Source organism: Asterias amurensis, chromosome 15, assembly GCF_032118995.1.
Source record: "Asterias amurensis chromosome 15, ASM3211899v1".
In the NCBI taxonomy this organism is placed as follows: domain Eukaryota; kingdom Metazoa; phylum Echinodermata; class Asteroidea; order Forcipulatida; family Asteriidae; genus Asterias; species Asterias amurensis.
In genome coordinates this window covers 17916754-17936235 of record NC_092662.1, presented here as the reverse complement: position 1 = coordinate 17936235, position 19482 = coordinate 17916754, and the positions used below count along the sequence as shown (strand labels likewise).

At 37.4% G+C, this 19482-nt stretch overlaps 2 protein-coding genes across 3 annotated transcripts; one reads left to right on the top strand and one right to left on the bottom strand.

Moving 5' to 3' along the window:
* Positions 1–2229: 2229 nt before the first annotated feature.
* On the bottom strand, positions 2230–6963 carry LOC139948172 (serine/threonine-protein phosphatase 2A activator-like). Its single transcript, XM_071946229.1, has 9 exons — positions 6827–6963; positions 5925–6064; positions 5573–5659; positions 4956–5081; positions 4397–4614; positions 3929–4053; positions 3398–3498; positions 2907–3014; positions 2230–2367 (listed from the first exon to the last, which is right to left on the bottom strand). The coding sequence occupies exons 2-9, from the start codon at positions 6048–6050 to the stop codon at positions 2296–2298; spliced, it is 963 nt and encodes a 320-aa protein (XP_071802330.1). The 5' UTR covers positions 6051–6064; positions 6827–6963; the 3' UTR covers positions 2230–2295.
* LOC139948169 (carnitine O-acetyltransferase-like) lies at positions 2265–18200 on the top strand. 2 transcript variants are annotated; one of them, XM_071946228.1, is made up of 14 exons: positions 2265–2400; positions 7784–7996; positions 8255–8341; positions 8447–8619; positions 9692–9860; positions 10408–10579; positions 11104–11291; positions 11787–11887; positions 12923–13048; positions 13711–13833; positions 14320–14455; positions 14783–14845; positions 15618–15755; positions 16411–18200. In XM_071946228.1, exons 1-14 carry the CDS (start codon positions 2398–2400, stop codon positions 16627–16629), a joined length of 1911 nt encoding a protein of 636 aa, XP_071802329.1. In that variant the 5' UTR covers positions 2265–2397; the 3' UTR covers positions 16630–18200. The 2 variants fall into 2 exon arrangements, with proteins under 2 accessions (XP_071802329.1, XP_071802328.1); XM_071946227.1 differs by lacking the exon at positions 2265–2400 and adding an exon at positions 7045–7190 and having other exon boundaries at positions 16411–18197.
* The last annotated feature ends 1282 nt before the right edge of the window (positions 18201–19482 follow it).

The window sequence follows — 19482 nt, the reverse complement described above, 5'->3', positions numbered from 1 at the left end:
CCACTCACGGTCAGGGGGGAACCGGGGAATTCCCGCCGAATCACCCACACCTTACCAAACCTAATCGCAGCACACAAGTCCAATATAGTTTAGTATAATATCTCAATGGATATTATAAAAGAACAGGTTTGTAAACAAGGAAGTGATGTACAGTGATAAAACAATCCACTCACTGTCCGGGTAACTGACAATCAAACAACAAAAACAGTTATTCAGAGGGCCCTGGGAGACAATCCACGATACCTGGAACATAAAGTTATGTTTCCTTGTTCAACTGGTAAGGGGAAATCCCTTCACTGTGAACCCCCCCCCCCCCCTCACAATAGAAGGGTATAATAATGTGCTGGTGTTTATATATTGGTGTACGTAATACCGTTGGGCTCTGTGTTGGCCCGCTCGACGGAGCCAAGCCGATGTTTGGAAGAAGCCTGAGGTAACCTAGGCCACTCTGTTTTTAGTAGTTTCAAAAATTGTGAAATTTACATAGACGAGTGCATTTAGAGTTAAACTATTTATATCTGGAACTTGCGGAACTAAATTATAAATTCTCAGCCAACCCCATCTTTTAATCAATTATATTTCCTCATGTACGACGGGAAATCCTGCTTTTCTTTGATTTATTTAACTTCCTGTTACTTTCAGTTTTATATCAGTTTAGTGTCAAACAATAAAGTTAGTCATCATGTCTGCCCTTCCCAAAACATTGATTGGCCAATGTGTGTTGCCACGCCCTCTGGCAAGGTTGGGCGCTAGGGGGCGCCACAACGTGGACGTGGACCACTCAGAATAATACTAACCGAATGGAGAAGTTATTGTTAGTTAAACACTTAAAATAATTTACACAGGTGAATAATTTACACAGGTGAATAATTTATCGTGTCCTCAGAAGACAAGTAGTGTATGATCAAGAGATTGACGCATGTTTAAAGAGCAACGGGTCCTCAAAAACAAACTTTTTAAAAGTATTAAAAAGAAAACTTTTGCTAAATAATAATTTAGAGAGGGTTTCTTCTTTCTGACTTGTGCATTATTTCCCACATAAATTATAACCATTTATTTGCTCACAGTAGGAGAAAGTGCACCTTGAATAAAAGCCTCCCCTTCATCTTAAAAAAGGGGGACAAACTTTTATCAAGATTTCATGTGTCCGTTTTCTAAATCATTACATGCATATTAAAATAATCTCAAATACAAACTACAACTCACACCTCAGAAATTTCAACTTCAAATTATTTAATTGTATCAAATCTAAACCGTGTTTGAACAGAATCCCATTTATCTGAGAACTGAAACAAAGTAGAGGACATGTTGTGTCATCAACACCATTAAACTTATTTCCAGTACATGTTCTGAGAACACATAAAACAAAACACATTGACAAAGGTGTCATGATATTTAAAAGGCCATAAAGCTCAATAGGGAAAGAAACAGTACTTTAAACCCCACCCTCATCAGATAAAAAAACCCAGTCCTTTGTGTACTTTTATGTACATATTTTTTATATGTTGCCTTTCAAACACTTAATCGCACCATTGAACCAACTCCAACTTAAACTTTCACAACAACTTTAGGCTTACAATTTGTGTTAAGTATTGTAACAACTTCTGTTTTACATACAGTCCAATGTGTACGTTTTTCCTGTGTAGTGAATCCCCTATCCCTCTTGTGGTTTGTCACACTGATATCAAACCACACTTTACATCAGAAAAAACAATCCTACAATTAATCAGAAGCCAATGCGGCCAGGGTTTTGGCCTTGGTGCCCCTTCATATGCTCCCTATATACTACAATGAATTTTCCAGTGGGAAGTGTAAGTGTAAGAAGCCTGCAAGAACCATTCAATATTCTTGAATATTAGATAAACATTGGAAATACTTATTGAATAGTTAGGCCTAGGCTTTGTCGTCACTCAACCTCCTCCCCAGGCTGTTAAGTGTCCCTTCCCTCAAAAACAATTAATTAGGAAGTATGACTCTTACTTTCTATAAGCATCAAAATTAATAAGCAATGCCAAATGCTTTCCGCAATCTAAATATAGGGTAATGTGATCCCCTCCATGGAGACAGGTTATGTTCTAAATTTGCATAAAGGTCACACCCAATTAACATATTATAAATACAACTCATTCCATTCATTAATTTACAGGCACTGTGCTGATTCTGCTAGAGTTCATATAATATGTGTTAAATTTAGTTTCTTTTCTATTTCAACTAGACTTGACTCCAATGAGCTGCCATCTTGGATGATAGAAATACAAGAACATCGTCCTGGGTTATCCAATAGCGAGCAGGTCTTCATGTCGCTGGGTCAAGGGTCAAGATGGTACCAAAGAGAAAGTGCTGCACTATGGGAAATTTGATCAATACCTTGAAAAATAAAAGAAAAAGGGGCAACATATGGTGAGTACGAAAATAATTTGCTGTTATTTGGCCACTGGCTACTCCAGCCTCATTTATAATGTGTTTAACAAAAACACCAGCTTCAATCATTTCATTTAAACACGAGTAGGAACAGCCAGTAACATCCTCATTGTAGGGGTTGCCTTTGTTATTCCACATCTATAAATGAAATAAATCCCAGGCCTAATGAAGGAAAACCAACGTGGACTAAACAAAGTAAAAACTAGTTACCTCTGACCTAGTGAAGGAAAACCAATGTGGACTATACAAAATAAAACCTAGTTACCTCTGACCTAGTGAATGAAAACCAATGTGGACTATACAAAGTAAAAACTAGTTACCTCTTACCAAGTGAATGAAAACCAACGTGGACCATACAAAATAAAAACTAGTTACCTCTGACCTAGTGAATGAAAACCAACGTGGACCATACAAAGTAAAAACTAGTTACCTCTGACCTAGTAAACAAAAACCAACGTGGACCATACAAAATAAAAACCAGTTACCTCTGCTTTGTACATCTTCATCAGACCTGTGTTGATTTTCTGCCAGTGTTGAACGCTGGTCATTCCCCATAGAGTTGGTGAGTGCTCAAAGAACGGACCATTCTTACACTGTTGGTTAAACAGGGAGAACAAACTTGGGATCTGGTTACTCACTTTCAGCCTTATTCCTTCAGCTTTTTTACTGTGAATTTTACTGAATGTATCAAAACCTGTGAAGTCTTTTTTATGAGTGGTATATTTCAGCCGAGCATTCTACTCCATCAGACCCAAGTTCTGAATCATCATAGTGTGGGTTTGATTCCTGGTCATGACCATAGTGTCTGTGAGCAAGGCACTTAATCATAATTGCTCTTTACACAGGTGAACAAATGAGAACCTGAAAGTGCTAAGAGAGTAATGTGCTGGGTATAAATCCCCTTAGCACCAATTTAAGCAGTAGTTAGACAACTAGAATTAAGAAACCAACAAGGCAGTAAAAGCAAGCTCCATACCTGATGAATATATTCTATACATCTCATGTACATGTACTCCTTGGCGTTAGATTGTGCGACTCCACAGTCGTGGAAATCCTTCGGTTGTATACTGGGGTGATCTGTTAAGAGAGAAAGTTAACTCATTAAGTCATACAATCTAGCTTAGATGAAACGGGTTACCAGCCAAAATGCTATGTGATATACACTGATTGCAACCGCTTCTGCGCTCCGAAGCTGCATTTTCTTTTTAACAATTTGTTTTACTTGGTAAAGTTTGGGACACTAGGGGGCGGCAGATATCCTGGATAGTTTTCCCATTGTTTGCATAAACTCTAAGCATGGGAGAACAATGGATTACCTGGTAAGTCTGCAGCCACAAATAGTGTCCCCATAAACCCTTCCAATCAGCCCTGATGGGAAACTCTCATAATCAGATTGGAGTCTTAACCAGTCAGGCTTTTCTTTGTTTGTAGTAGAATTCAAATTGAGAATCACAAGGAACTCTAAGGATGATACCACCACCAACCAAGCAAGCTTTCCATGTCTTACCAATTAGTTGTGCACTGCCCCAGATGTATGGTATAAACTGGAAGTCATCTAGACCCCATACTCCATGGCTTCCTGCTGGCTCCATACGATATGTAGTCTGTAATCGCCTGACTAGCTCTAGATACCTGGAACCAAAGCAAATAAGCAATCAATGATCTCAAGAAAGATGCGTATCAAGATCTTCTGATCAACACATATTTGTTTTGATCCCCAAAATAGCATCTTGACAACAACTGTATCTAAGATAGTCGCATTTCCTGTTCAAAAGGCCAGAATAAAACTGGTGCATTGAATTAGTTAGACTAGAATCTCTCTCTCTGAACTTCCAGGCTCGATACTTTGGTAAGGGACCTCTCGATTTCATGGGGATCAGATGCAATGGGGCAGTCATCTCCACTGTTATCAAACCTGAGCCTTAGCTGACTGTCCAAGGGATTCATGGGAAACAAATACTCATAATGTTTGTACCTGTTAAAAATGTTTAATGCCACAACCTTAGAGTCGGTATCTGTTAAGACCCTCAGCTTGTAGAGACAACAGAGGAAGGCTGCAAAGTTCATCTCATGTCCAGATCCATAGTCGATCCTAACAGAGTTGCCGAAAGAATCTTCCAAGTAGGCCTTGAGTTCTATGACCGCCTTGTGATGCTCTACAGGCATTACTGTTAAGATTATGGACTCTGAATTCTGTAGACAGAAAAAAAAATATGTCAAATGATTTTATGGTTATGCGAAACAATATTATTTAGTTTACCACTTTATACTCTGTGTGCTTTCTGAATCCTGCTGAAGCCAATTCACAGGAGCATTCAGAGGTACTCGAACCCAAGACCTTTTTTCCACATTCCAAACTGCTTGACCATTCTTATAGCTCTTGGGAATTGGTTCCACAAGATGGAACTGGCTGGAATTGCAACACTCTCAAAGACTTTGCACACTCTCTCAAGACTGGATTTGTTCATACTGATTAATGAATGAAACTTACAAAGTTCTTGCTTGGCCACCATCAACTTGAAGGCAATACTTACATCTGATAGTCGTTTATGCCAGTCTCTGAAGGCTTTATTACCGAATCTTTGCGGTTGATCCGTCGGTGGTATCTCATCAATCCAATGGTTTAATGTCTCCAACAATGACAGCAATTTTGCACAAGTCTGGGGAAAAAAATACATTATTTCCTTCTTATTCATCATGGTAGTATTTATTTTAAACATCTTTGGTTTGTTTGTTGCCACTCTGTTTGATGTGGAATTACTTCTTAAAATGATGAACTTTTAAAAATGATTCTGAATGAAACTCTGAGGTGAACATTTTGACAACTAAAGTTCACTGAGAATCAAAGATACACAACAAAACAGGAAAAAGCTTGTAGCTGCTTAAGGGGAAAATATTGCTTAACAATTTCAGCCAAGCCAAAATGTGCAGTATAGCAGGTACTGTTGTACCTGTGATGTCACATGGTGTTTGGGCCTGTAATCTTAGTCTGCTAAGCATAAATTTGTTGTTTCAACGCATATATTTTTCTTTGGGTACCAATTTAAGCACTTATTGCTCATGGTCATAGTTCGACTGTTACAGAGACCATGACCTCTACGTTTATTTTGGGGTTGGATTCTGGAAGAAACTCAGCTGAAGATCAACTAACCTCAGAGGGTTCACCAGCCTCACTGATCTTGATGCCTTTGACTGATTCATTCAATGTATGAATGAAGCCCAAGAAGTCGCTGTATGTCTGCAGTGGATGAAGGGTACAAAATATTAGAACATCATGAAAAATATTGAGATGAGTTTAAAAGACTTAAATATAAACAAACAATTTAATACCATAACCCATAACATTTTCCAGTTGATCAACTGTTTTGAAACCATTAAACTACACAGGTATGATGACATGTAGAGCTAACGGTGCTAAGCCTAAGTGTTATAATCTAACTTATATGACATTCGAAATCACAGCATGACCGTGGATGATACATAATGGCCAGAGCCAAACTTACCTGAGACTTCTCCCACGCACCCAGCGCCATGGGATTTTTAATCTTCTTACATGGGATGACATATCCATGGTCATCGTGTCCTGATTGTGCTATTGGGGCTGCGGCCTCTGGTTCACTCGATGACATAGTTTGGGCAGAAACTAAGAAAAATGCAAAAACAAAATGAGTTATATCAGAATCTTGGACACATTTTAGTGTTTAAATGCTTAACTTTACATAATGTCGTAAAAATAAAACTCAATTCAGCCTTCTTATAAGGCTGTGAGGCTTTTTATTTGTGCAACAAACCGATCAATACATAAATAAATAAATTACAATGGAATGGAAATTAACAATACCCAAGAGGGTTTTTGTGAATAGATGTTTGTTTGTTCCTAAATAATGAACTACTTTTGTGTAGTGTACTAAGTGGAGTCACTACTGTCACTACCCCCTAATAAATAGAAGTAAAAACAGAGAACGAGAGCTCACAACTAAAACAAAAACAGCACTTTATCAACTTATATAATAAGTAGTGTACATCATCTCACCAAGGCTACCCTATGCCTAAATAATTTACCCATTTAACAGTTACACCGTAGTACCGTAAGTAGCAAAATCAGTAATAAATCAATTTTCTAGGTATTAAAAGTAAATAAATCGTGAGACACACTCGAGTTGTACACTCTCATTGAGACTGAGAGTGTACAACTCGAGTGTGTACCGTCAGCAAGTAATTCAAGCTACAATCACTCAAGTAGACAACAGGGTGCGGAAAAGTTTCCGTATGGCGCCACCACTTTTTCATTCGAAATAAAATAATATAGTATCTAATTTACCTAATTGATATATCCCTTTTTGTAAAAATGAGTGAACAAGTGGTGGCGCCATACGGAATGTTATCCCAGGGGGCTATTACTTACATGCATGTGTCCAAACTGGAACTAATTCACATCAATGGAACTGCCTTGATATTGTCTCAAAAGACTCAAAACATTGATACTGTTTTGTGAACTGTCAGTCACTGTGGTGCATGATGTAGTGCGCGGTGTGTATTATTGTTGACCCCTCACATGTGGTGGCATAGCGCCCTCTGTTGATGATCTTGTCAGGTCATCATTTCCTGAATCCTTGTTGATTTTTTGTGTTGAACTTTGGTCTTGGTCCATTACTGTGCAAGCTCTGTGCTGGGTTATTGCCCTGTCGTCGTATTTACTTTCCAGATATTACGGCAGTTGTGTGCCGAGAATACAGTTTACAATGTTGTCAGTTGTAACGAGACACTTTGTGAGTATTGTTATCTTTTGATTGTAGTATCTTTTCCCTTTTCTGCAATATCATTGCATTCTGGTGTAGTTTTTTTACTGCCTGCACTCTGCCATAGTGCTTCTCGCCGGGTCGGATGCCAGTAAACTGCAAATTTTGTCCTAGCCAAACTTGTGTTTGTTTTTGTTTTTATATCGTGTATTTTATTTATTTTAGGCATAGGCCTAATATATAGTTGTTAGTTTTTTGTTTTGTTTTAGTATGTGTATGCTTGATACAATGGAGGTTTTTACCTCTTTTTATGGAAATTATGTATTATAAATCATAATACTCATCTTGATTTTGAATCATAGATTGAGTTGACATACATGGTTGAGGGCAGATTTGTATACTTATTTGTTGAATGATTTCGCATTGAATACTATTTTCTAGTATAACTTGACGCTTAAAATGAAGGCACCTTTCAATCCAAGGTGCATGTAAAAATTGAGCCCTGATTTGCAGATAGCAACAAATGTTTGAAATAAGTAAGCCTACCCTTGAACAAGATGGCACATGTTAGTAAGGTGCCTACTACTTAGATTCAGTATTTCCCTCCTGTTTTCAAAATACAGATGCGACAATCGGCCAACATCAGCCCCATTATGAAGGCTGCTGAGAAGACAGCCGCGATGCTTGGCAGACGGCAAGCCCAACCAGGAAGAATGTTTGCTCATCAGAACTCCTTAGCTAATCTGCCTGTACCTCCTTTACAACAAACCCTCTACAAATATCTGCTGGCCCTCAAACCAATTCTTAGTACTGAAGATTATGAGGCAACACAAGCGGTATGCATGACCTAACTCTTATTTTACCTTTTTTTTTTTACTAGCAATTGATATCAGCAAGTGCTGTTTTTGATTTCAAATTAGAAAAGCACAGCACAGGGTATATGTCTGAAGCAAAATGCTAAAACTTTTAACTACATGAAACCATTACATGCATTTTTCCTATTGTAACTTGAGAAATTGAGGAAAACATAAATGTTTGAACAAGACATAAGGCAATTGATCCATCTTAATTTCATTGAAGTTTTCATTTCTCAGATTGTATCAGAATTTGGAAAACCGGGTGGCTACGGAGAAAAACTACAAATGGGACTCATCTTAAGATCACAGAAGATGGAGAACTGGGTAAGAAGTTTGAAGAGTAAGAGTGTTTTTAAACTTAGATGTTTGGGAAACAGTTTCCTTGATAAAAGTCCACAGGAAATGACGAGCCTTGTATTTTTGTTACAGCTCTCAGATTGGTGGTTGGATAAAGCCTACTTGGAATTCCGGTCTCCAGTCGTCATGCACGTTAGTCCTGGTGTGGTATTCCCTCGTGAGAACTACAGAGGTGTAGAGGGTCAGCTGGACTTTGCTTCTAGGCTCATTGCAGGCGTAGTTGATTTCAAACAACTCATAGACAGGTAAAAGAGATTCTTCTTGTCTCAATCATTTCAAGGCGGTCATTGTAGATCCATCATGCAGGGATTGAAACTTGCCTTGGCCCAACAAAGGCCAGTGACTTAAGCATCGGTCAAGTAGACAGCAACGTCTGATGGTCTTGTGTTGTTGAATTGAAAATACTACCTCACTGTTTAATAAGTTTTAATCAACAAATTATAGTTAAGAAAGTTAGATAAATCTTCTCGTAGTGCTCGTTGAAATAAAAATGGTTTGACCATCAAAATCTTAAATTTTTAATTTTTTCTTTAATTTTTAATTTTTTCATTGAAATTTTAAATTTATGTTCACAGATTTGATTCCTTAGGTATAAGATGGTCAAAGTGGAATATCCTGTAGAAATGAGCAAAACAGTTATTTAAAAAAAAAATTCCTCTCACATTTTTGTTGTGACTGGTCATGTGGTGTGACTATTTTTAGATTCTAATCATAAAAACCAATTTATATAAGATAATACTTGCTTTACTCAGTTATGTAATATTTATCTGCAAGATAACTTGTTGGTGTAGATTTGGTACATGCAGCCAAGTTAAGGTCATGTAATGACCAGTGTGTATTAAAATTGTACAACAAAAAGGTCTCAAAATCCCTCTTCTTTATCTTTTACCCACCAACTTACTATTCTACCCACTGACTATTTAATTTTCCCTTTTCCCCTGGAAAAAAATAATTTCAATCGAAGCAGATGTTTTTGAACAAATGCTCTCCCAGCTCAGGAGTTTTCAATGTCTTTTCCTGGATTCCAGCATGCAACTTTTTTTAGAACCATCCCTGCTATTTCCCCATCATGAATATGTCGACTTTTAAAACAACACTGACCAATCACAATGGATGAGCACAGACTTTGCAGCCAATCGAGAGGTCGCCTCAGTATTTTAATTTTTCCATCAATTTGTTATCCTCTTAATTTATTGTCCTCAATTTTTTAAATTGAAAACTTAATTTTGAATAGCGTGCTAGTGCTGATACAGTTTTGTATTTAATTTGTAAGTCTTTAAATTCTACCACTACCAAGTTCTTGCTTTGTCATGACAGTAACTCGTTACCAGTTGACTATATGTCTGGGCAGCCGTTGTGTATGGACCAATACTACAAGATCCTATCATCTTGCCGTGTTCCTGGTGTGAAGAAAGACTCAGTGGTGTTATACCCACCCAATAAACCTGACGCACCTCGGCATATCATAGTTGCTTACAACAATCATGTGAGTCATTACTTGTGCTTTGTTTGATGATTCTTACCAAATTTATACTGAAACATTTTTAAAAGATGTGAAACTTGCATCGAGATAAATGAGATTATTATGTGTTACCCATACAATGATGTTACTCAGTACTTTCCCAAGTCCTGTAAAAAGTAATGCAACAAAAATCCGCATGTGTAATACTTGGGCGGGGTTCAAACCCATAACCTTTGCTATTCTAGAGCAGATGTCTTACCACTAGACCACCAACATATCTGTTGCAATTTTGTCTAGGTCAAACAACAGATTGACTAGACTAATTACCCAGTAGTAGCTTAAAGTAGTTTGAATTCAGTATTTCAGCAGTACATGGAGGTACATCAACAATGTTAAATTTGCATATGGAAAAGATTTTTGTTTGTTTGTGTTTTACCTTAACACTGATGTTTGTAAAGCACTTGCTTTCAAATGTTTAAAAAACAACAGTTAATGTCTTATAGGAGCTTAGAATCTTAATAATGCAGTATCTAATCCAGTAACTCCTTGTTGTTGATTTTGTTTGTAATAGCTGTTCTCATTGGATGTTTATGATTCCAACCGGAAACCTCTACCACTCACAGAGCTCCACTCACAGCTCAAGAGGATTGTGTCTGAGTCACCATTCCCTGCTATACCAATCAATATTCTAACTTCCGAACATCGTAATGTTTGGGGAAAGATCTACAAAAAGATGTCTAAAGGTAAATGGAAATCCACTGTTCTTCAATAGAACAATCACATGTACTGATGAGTAAATTTAGAATTCATTGTTTGTCACGGTTTGCCTGAATTTAAAGGTGTTTTACTGGGTTGTTTGAGCTTACAAGACAGTCGCAGACAATAAGCATGTTTTGTCTGATCAACCATACAAATGATTAAAAACCTACAACAAATTTTGCTTAATCATTTGTGTCAGTCAAGAGAAAATAGTGCAAAACAATGCACCATTTTCAGCATGTAAACACATTTTTCCTAATTTGGTTTCAAAAACAGCTGTTTTCAGATACAGTTTTCAGGAATATGATTTCATGTTAGAGGGAAATATTTTACAGACAGAATGGTTCATGAAGAACTTCATATCATATCAGTAGGCTTTCAGACTGAAATTAAGAACAAAGATGATTTTTATCATGACCAATCCTGTATAATCTGTGTAATACCTTTATAAACCCATATCTGAGTTTGACATACGGACTTAGATTGAGTGATTTCTATTTTGTGACAGACAAGATCAACCGAGCTTCCTTTGAGGAGATCAAGCGAAGCATCTTTATGGTCTGTTTGGATAAATCGGTGTATTCAGAAGAAACAGATCACATTGAGAACTTTGCTCATCACTGTGCTAAGCAGGCCCTGTATGGAGGTGGCAGTACGGCCAATAGCTGCAATAGGTGGTTTGACAAGACACTACAGGTAGGTTTAGAGAAGGGATTCAAACCTACAGTGTTGTACACCTTTCGGAATGGAAGCCAAGTAGTTTGACCATTACACATCATAATGCATCAGTTTAGTACTTTGGAGACAAAGGATTGGAACCTATACCTGACTAAATGGAAGCCAAGTAGTTTGACCATAACACATCATAATGAATCAGTTTAGTACTTTGGAGACATGGGATTGGAACCTAACCCTTTCTAAATGGTTTGACCAAACACTACATGTTAGTTGTTTGTCCATTCTGTCGATCGATGAAGTTTCTTATGTTGTGTTTCTATTAAAGTACCTTATAACTGTACAAAAGGTGTTGGTTCTATTAACATGCAGTTCCTAATGACATGCCTTCTGACCATTACACTCATTATGAATCAGTTTAGTACTTGGGGAGTAAGGGATTGGCACCCACACCTTTCTGAATGGAACCCAAGTAGTCTAACCATTAACCAAGTTATTATTTTATTTTCTATGTAGTTTATCGTCGGTGCTGATGGCGACATTGGTCTTCAATATGAACACTGCACCGCTGAAGGACCACCCATAACAGCCCTGATTGATCATAGTCTACACTATGCGTAAGGATGAACCCTGACCCCACCCATAACCCCTAACCCCACCCTTAACCCCTAACCCCACCCGTAACAGCCCTGATTGATCATAGTTTACACTATGCGTAAGGATCATTGAACCCTGACCCCACCCATAATCCCTAACCCCACCCATAACAGCCCTGATTGACCATAGTCTACACTATGCGTAAGGATGAACCCTGACCCCACCCATAACCCCCAACCCTACCCATAACCCCTAACCCCTAACCCTACCCATAACCCCTAACCCCACCCATAACAGCCCTGATTGATCCTAGCCTACACTATGCTTAAGGATCATTGAACCCTAACCCCACCCATAATCCCTAACCCCACCCATTACAGCCCTGATTGATCCTTGCCTACACTAAGCTTAAGGATCATTGAACCCTGACCCCACCCATAATCCCTAACCCCACCTATAACCCCTAACCCCACCATAACAGCCGTGTTTGATCATAGTCTACATTATGCGTAAGGATCATTGAACCCTAACCCCACCCATGTGATGACTATCTCTAAATGAGTTGAGGTGGTTCTGAAAATAACCGTTTGTTTTAACTTGACGTTTCGATCAGTATGTTCTGATCATCTTCTGGAGAAAGCGCAATTCTTTTTGGTTGATCTGTGTTGTGTTTGCCTTTACACTGAATTACCCACATGATTTCATATTGCCATACACATGTACAAACAAAAATTAAAATAAAATGGCTACATGTGACAATAATGATCTCGCAACCGAGTCTTGCAGATTGTGATGCGCTTAGCATTTTCCTGGTTAGATCTCTTTTGGTAAGAATGCTAAGTCTTTCATAAAGTTCAGAGGCAGTACAGTCTTGTCAGGGAAGAGTGAATTTTCTCCTTAAAAAACCACCCAAAGTAATTAACGATTGTGTAGCCATACCTTTGTCTAAGGGCTCATCATATATTTCCGGAAACATAGTGTAAGGCTTGCATGTTCTAAACATTTTCCTTTTCACTTAATTCATATCTCAAACTGGTTATATTTCCTTATTCTAGCCACAATACTCCACTGGATTCGAGGCAAACATTGTCTATTGAGAGAGCAGCGCCCAAGAGACTAGAGTTCAACTTAGATAGAGCTACGTTAGAAGTCATCGAAGATGCTAAATGTAACATTGACAGGTACAGTAACAATGACAAAAGGCCATAACTTGCTTCTCTTCACCTAGGTGTATAAATTTGTAAACTCTTGAACAGCTCCCCAGGGCGGTTGAGAAAGTTAACTGGAAGGGTTTTGTTGTAAGTTTGCCAAGTTACATCCGACGATAATAAATCTATCAGGACCTGTATTAAAAAAAATAATCTTAGGATTTGCTCATGATTATATGAAGCCATTATAATCTTTAATGTATTAAAGGCAGTGGACACCATTGGTAATCACTCAAAATAATTGTCAGCATAAAACCTCACTTGGTAAAGAGTAATGGGGACAGGTTGATAGTATAAATTATTGTGAGAAACGGCTCCTTCTGAGGTGACACAGTTTTCGAGAAAGAAATAATTTTCCTCAAATTTTATTTCTAGACCTCAGTTTTAGAATTTGAGGTCTCGAAATCAAGCATCTGAAAGCACACAACTTCGTGTGACAAGGGTGTTTTTTTCTTTCATAGTTATCTCGCAACTCGGACGACCAATCAAGCTCAAATTTTCACAGGTTGGTTATTTTATGCATATGTTGAGATTCACCAAGTGAGAAGACTGGTCTTTGGCAATTACCAATAGTGTCCAGTGTCTTAACTTTAACCATCAGTATCTAAATGTTGCACAATTGATGTATTCCACAGCCTTGGTAACGATGTCCAGATTTGCTGTTTTTCTTTTGAGCCGTTTGGCAAGGACCTTCCCAAATCTCAGAGGATCAGCCCTGATGCCTTCATACAGCTGGCAATTCAACTTGCTTTCTTTAAGTAAGTCACTGTGAGATTAAATGGAATTTCACTGTTATTATCTGTGTTCCATTGATCCTTGTTGTTAATTCTGATTGACCGTTCCAAGTTGACTGTTTGTGTTATTTCTCTGAACCCATGGATTCACCCACCGTGTGTGTGTCTCTCTCTCTTGATCATTGCCCACACTGACAGCCCCTTCAGAGGATCGTTAAGTTCTAGTTAGTGAGCACCTACAACAGTAGACATTCCCCACTTTGGCTTCTGGTGCTGCATACTCCTAAGGAGTTGAATTATTTCTTAAGAATGTCTTGTTTTTAACAGGCAAAGTAACAGAGTAAGGTTCCTTGATGATCCATGAATCATAGTGCTGCTTCTTAACAGCAGAGTTGATTGCGTGCAGGTCATTATTATTATGCGCTGTACAACCTTCTATAAGCATAGAATTCTGCAGTTAGCAATTTCAGTAAGTCCTTAATGACAAATGCTTTTTCTTCTTTTTTGTAGGATTTATGGTCATTCTACTGCAACATATGAAAGTGCATCTTTAAGAAAATATAAGTTTGGTCGGACGGACACCATCAGGTCTGCTACTATTGAGTCGGATAGCTTTGTCAGGATCATGATGGATCAAACAAAAAAGGTGAGGTGTTGAAAGTACTTTGGTATTGGCCTTAACCTTTACAAATCTGTCTATATCCTCTATGCTGAAATGAAGGATTCATAAGGTCTGGGGGCTTCAGGCTCAAACAACAATTGCTAATCACCGGGTCGGACCTTTAGGAATTCAAAATCTTAACGAAGTCCAAACAATTTGTTGTGGAGTGACATGAGAGAGGAGGATGTTGGAGGACTGAGGAAAAATAACCCCAAAAAGCAAAGGTTTGTATCATTTTGCTTTGAAGACATTTGTTTTGTTAAAGTGTTCAGTAGAATAAAATTTGTATTTGTTGTGTCTTTTTGTATGTAGCCAAGTGAAAAAGCGCATCAGATGAGGAAAGCCATTCAAGCACATAGAGAATACACAAATGCTGTAAGTATAGTCAGTTTATCAAGATTAAAGGTCAGACAAATCACTCATCCATCAGCGTTGAGGGTTTGAACTCAAATCTGTCGTGGTGTAGTTAAGTACTGTGTGAAGCTTTACATGGTGTGGATAAATAAGAAGAAACTAAAAAAGAAAAAGTCAACTTGCGGGTACAACCATGTGTAAATCTCTTTTGTGTGAGTGTTGGCTCTTAGAAGAGCTGGTTTGGTCTTGATGTTTCAAACAGTATACTCTGCTCGTCTTCAGGAAATTTACACATGGTTGTACCTGTAAGTTAACTATATTTTAGAGTTTCTTCCTGTTATGGACTGTTCGGATGTCTTATAATTATACACTGGTCTTGGAACCAACTTCATAAAGGGGCTTAGGTTGGAATTATGTTGAGTGCATAAGAATCTTGCTTTAAAATTTAAATTTTACTCGGCGAGTGTCAGAGAAGAACCGTCTAGTGCACTGGGTTCAAGACCTGGTGTTGTCGGACTGTTGGTTTAGTTCCTAGTTAAGACACTTGTGTCCTCGAGCAGCACACTTAACTATAATTCTTTCTCTTCACCAAGGAGTAAACGGGTCTTTGGGAAGGGTAGACATTGTTGATGTGAATGATTATTAACCTGTGTTCCAACGTGGTTACTGGTGCTGCATACTACTAATAAGTGCTTTGAGACCCGTACTTGGCTTAAAGGAGCACTTAATATGTAAACATTCTTACAATAATTGTTATTGTTGATTGTAATGAGTTTGGATGGTTGTTTTCTAGGCGATTAATGGCGATGCTATTGATAGGCATCTGTTGGGGTTGAAGCTGGTTGCCATTGAGCAGGGCACTAATGTGCCAGATATTTTCATGGATACATCTTATCAGACAAGTGTGCACTTCCGTCTTTCAACAAGTCAGGTACGCCAGTCAGTCCTCGGATTCAATATGATTTTCTTGATAAATGAGTTTTGTGTGTAAGGTTTCTTTTTAAAAGGGTTTGGAGTAGTTACATTGGCCCCTTGAAGTTCATGTCACATACCGCTGCGGTTTGCAACGCTTCTCAATTGTATTTGCTTTTATAAAAGATTGTGTGTATTACCACAATACAGCCTAAATGCACATATTGACGGTCAAAATGGTGCAGCCAAGATAATGTAGTAACAACTTCTCGCGAGTTAGATCAATAGAGCAAGAGGAAACTAAAGCAATGTTTATACTTCCTGCCAATGCGAATTCGCAACAAATGATTCAAGGTAGTCGACTTGTGCTAAAACACCTTCGAAGCATTTGCTGCGAAATCAACCCTGTGATGTCAAAGATTTGTTTCTCATTTGTATGAAGTATGAACCAGGCTTGCACCAAGACCTACATGTACTTTAGTCCTTTATTTGCATTGATCCTTAACAGTGTAGCACCAAATAGATCTGGAAGAGTCATCTTCTTGACCATGTTTTGTAGAGAATAATTTATCTTCTCCGAAATATAACATCGTTTCCATTATTCAGGATTCCCAACATAACACTCTTGTCACTATGATGCTTCAATCAATGTTTGTTTTCCCTACTTTCTTTAGGTACCTGCTAAGCATGATGTGACGATGCTTTTTGGCCCAGTTGTCCCAGACGGCTACGGTATCTGCTACAATCCACAAGAAGATCACATAAACTTCGGTGTGACGGCATTTAACACGGCCCATGAGACGGACTCGCAGAAATTTGGACAAAAGCTGGCAGAGAGTCTCCTGGACATGCAGTATGTCTTAAGCAAAGTCCCACCGCAGGCTAAACTATGAGTAGAGCTGAATTCATCATTTGTATCATATTAAAAATAGTTTTCAAAAATATTGCATGCGCCTCTGCAGAGAGTTGAGGTCATTTCAACAACTGTCATGAATGTCATGATAAAAACCCAGTTTAGTCATTGGCTATGATTGTTGCTAAAGATGCTGCTATGGTCGTCCTATCATCACTATGGCTATGACTGTTGCTATGATGGTTCTATTAATCGCTATGGCTATGACTGTTGCTAAGGATGTTGCTATGGTTGCCCTGTCATCGCTATGGCTTTGACTGTTGCTTAGGATGTTGCTATGGTGGTCATATTATTGCTATGGCTATGACTGTTGCTAAGGATGCTGCTTGCTATAGTTGTCCTATCATCGCTATGGCTATGACTGTTGCTAAGGATGTTGCTATGGTTGTCCTATCATCGCTATGGGTATGACTGTTACCAAGGATGTTGTTTTGGTGGTTCTATCGTTGCTATGGCTATGACTGTTGCTCTGATGGTTCTATTAATTGCTATGGCTATGACTGTTGCTAAGGGTGTGCAATGGTGGTCCTAATAGGTTTTCTAGATGTGTTGTTTTTCAAATTGTATATTATTCCCTGAAGAAAATTATGATTATTTTAAGAGTGTAAAATAACATCAAGTTTGTTAACATTATTCTACAATACTACAAAAACCATTATTGCTTTATTGGGATCTTAACCCAGCTCCTTACAAAACCAAAGCGGTTTAGGAACTCTGGTGTACATTGCCTAAGGTTCAGCCCAAGGTGCTTGTAATGTGGATTGTATTATTACTTGGAATGGGGAAAGCTTAGACCTTAAAAGTGTTTACAATGTGTACTTTTGTAGTTTCACAATAATTTGATGTCTTTAATGTATTTTATGTTGAGAAATACTTACCTTACAGGCTTACGTCCAGCATTTTGAGAATTTATTTTTCAAAAATTGAACAAAATCACGAGGGGTAAGTCCACCATTTTTTCAAACAGTTTACAGACAAAAGAACTATTTCAAGTGAAACGTCCATAAGGCTATAGCCTTGTGAAATTTTCAAATTTTGACAAAAAAATCATAAGAACTTGTGAACTTTTCAAATTTTGACGAAAAAGTCATCCTTGTGAACTTTTCAAATTTTGACGAAAAAGTCATCCTTGTGAACTTTTCAAATTTTGACGAAAAAGTCATCCTTGTGAACTTTTCAAATTTTGACGAAAAAGTCATAAGGCTATAGCCTTGTGAACTTTTCAAATTTTGACAAAAAAATCATATTTTGACGAAAAAGTCATAAGGCTATAGCCTTGTGAACTTTTCAAATTTTGACGAAAAAGTCATAAGGCTAAAGCCTTGTGAACTTTTCAAATTTTGACGAAAAAGTCATAAGGCTATAGCCTTGTGAACTTTTCAAATTTTGACCTAAAAATCATAAGGCTAAAGCCTTGTGAACTTTTCAAATTTTGACGAAAAAGTCATAAGGCTATAGCCTTGTGAACTTTTCAAATTTTGACGAAAAAATCATCCTTGTGAACTTTTCAAATTTTGACAAAAATATCATAAGGCTAAAGCCTTGTGAACTTTTCAAATTTTGACGAAAAAGTCATAAGGCTATAGCCTTGTGAACTTTTCAAATTTTGACCTAAAAATCATAAGGCTAAAGCCTTGTGAACTTTTCAAATTTTGACGAAAAAGTCATAAGGCTATAGCCTTGTGAACTTTTCAAATTTTGACCTAAAAATCATAAGGCTAAAGCCTTGTGAACTTTTCAAATTTTGACGAAAAAGTCATAAGGCCTTGTGAACTTTCAAATTTTGACGAAAAAATCATCCTTGTGAACTTTTCAAATTTTGACAAAAAAATCATAAGGCTATAGCCTTATGATTTTTTTAAATTTTGACGAAAAAGTCATAAGGCTATAGCCTTGTGAACTTTTCAAATTTTGACGAAAAAGTCGTAAGGCTATAGCCTTGTGAACTTTTCAAATTTTGACGAAAAAATCATCCTTGTGAACTTTTCAAATTTTGACGAAAAAATCATAAGGCTATAGCCTTGTGAACTTTTCAAATTTTGACGAAAAAATCATCCTTGTAAACTTTTCAAATTTTGACGAAAAAGTCACAAGGCTATAGCCTTAAGACTTTTTCGTCAAAATTTGAAAAGTTCACAAGGCTATAGCCTTACGACTTTTTCGTCAAAATTTGATAAGTTCACAAGGCTATAGCCTTATGATTTTTTTGTCAAAATTTGAAAAGTTCACAAGGCTATAGCCTTATGACTTTTTCGTCAAAATTTGAAAAGTTCACAAGGCTATAGCCTTACGACTTTTTCGTCAAAATTTGATAAGTTCACAAGGCTATAGCCTTATGACTTTTTCGTCAAAATTTGAAAAGTTCACAAGGCTATAGCCTTATGATTTTTTTGTCAAAATTTGAAAAGTTCACAAGGCTATAGCCTTATGACTTTTTCGTCAAAATTTGAAAAGTTCACAAGGCTTATAGCCTTGTAACTTTTTCGTCCAAATTTGAAAAGTTCACAAGGCTATAGCCTTATGATTTTTTTGTCAAAATTTGAAAAGTTCACAAGGCTATAGCCTTATCACTTTTTCGTCAAAATTTGAAAAGTTCACAAGGCTATAGCCTTACGACTTTTTCGTCAAAATTTGATAAGTTCACAAGGCTATAGCCTTATGACTTTTTCGTCAAAATTTGAAAAGTTCACAAGTATAGCCTTATGATTTTTTCGTCAAACTTTTCAAATTTTGACAAAAAATCATAAGGCTATAGCCTTGTGAACTTTTCAAATTTTGACGAAAAAATCATCCTTGTGAACTTTTCAAAGGCTTATAGCCTTGTAACTTTTTC

What these genes read in the sequence shown, in the direction of transcription:
- LOC139948172 (XM_071946229.1), bottom strand. Translation starts at nt 6,050, where the DNA reads ATGTCATCGAGTGAACCAGAGGCCGCAGCCCCAATAGCACAATCAGGA. An exon ending in GCATTAAACATTTTTAACAG is followed by an intron (nt 4,054 to 4,396) that starts GTACAAACATTA and finishes CTTTGGTTCCAG; the next exon opens with GTATCTAGAGCTAGTCAGGC. An exon ending in GGGCAGTGCACAACTAATTG is followed by an intron (nt 3,499 to 3,928) that starts GTAAGACATGGA and finishes CTCTCTTAACAG; the next exon opens with ATCACCCCAGTATACAACCG.
- LOC139948169 (XM_071946227.1), top strand. Translation starts at nt 7,164, where the DNA reads ATGTTGTCAGTTGTAACGAGACACTTT. An exon ending in TAGTTGCTTACAACAATCAT is followed by an intron (nt 9,861 to 10,407) that starts GTGAGTCATTAC and finishes TGTTTGTAATAG; the next exon opens with CTGTTCTCATTGGATGTTTA. An exon ending in CTACAAAAAGATGTCTAAAG is followed by an intron (nt 10,580 to 11,103) that starts GTAAATGGAAAT and finishes ATTTTGTGACAG; the next exon opens with ACAAGATCAACCGAGCTTCC.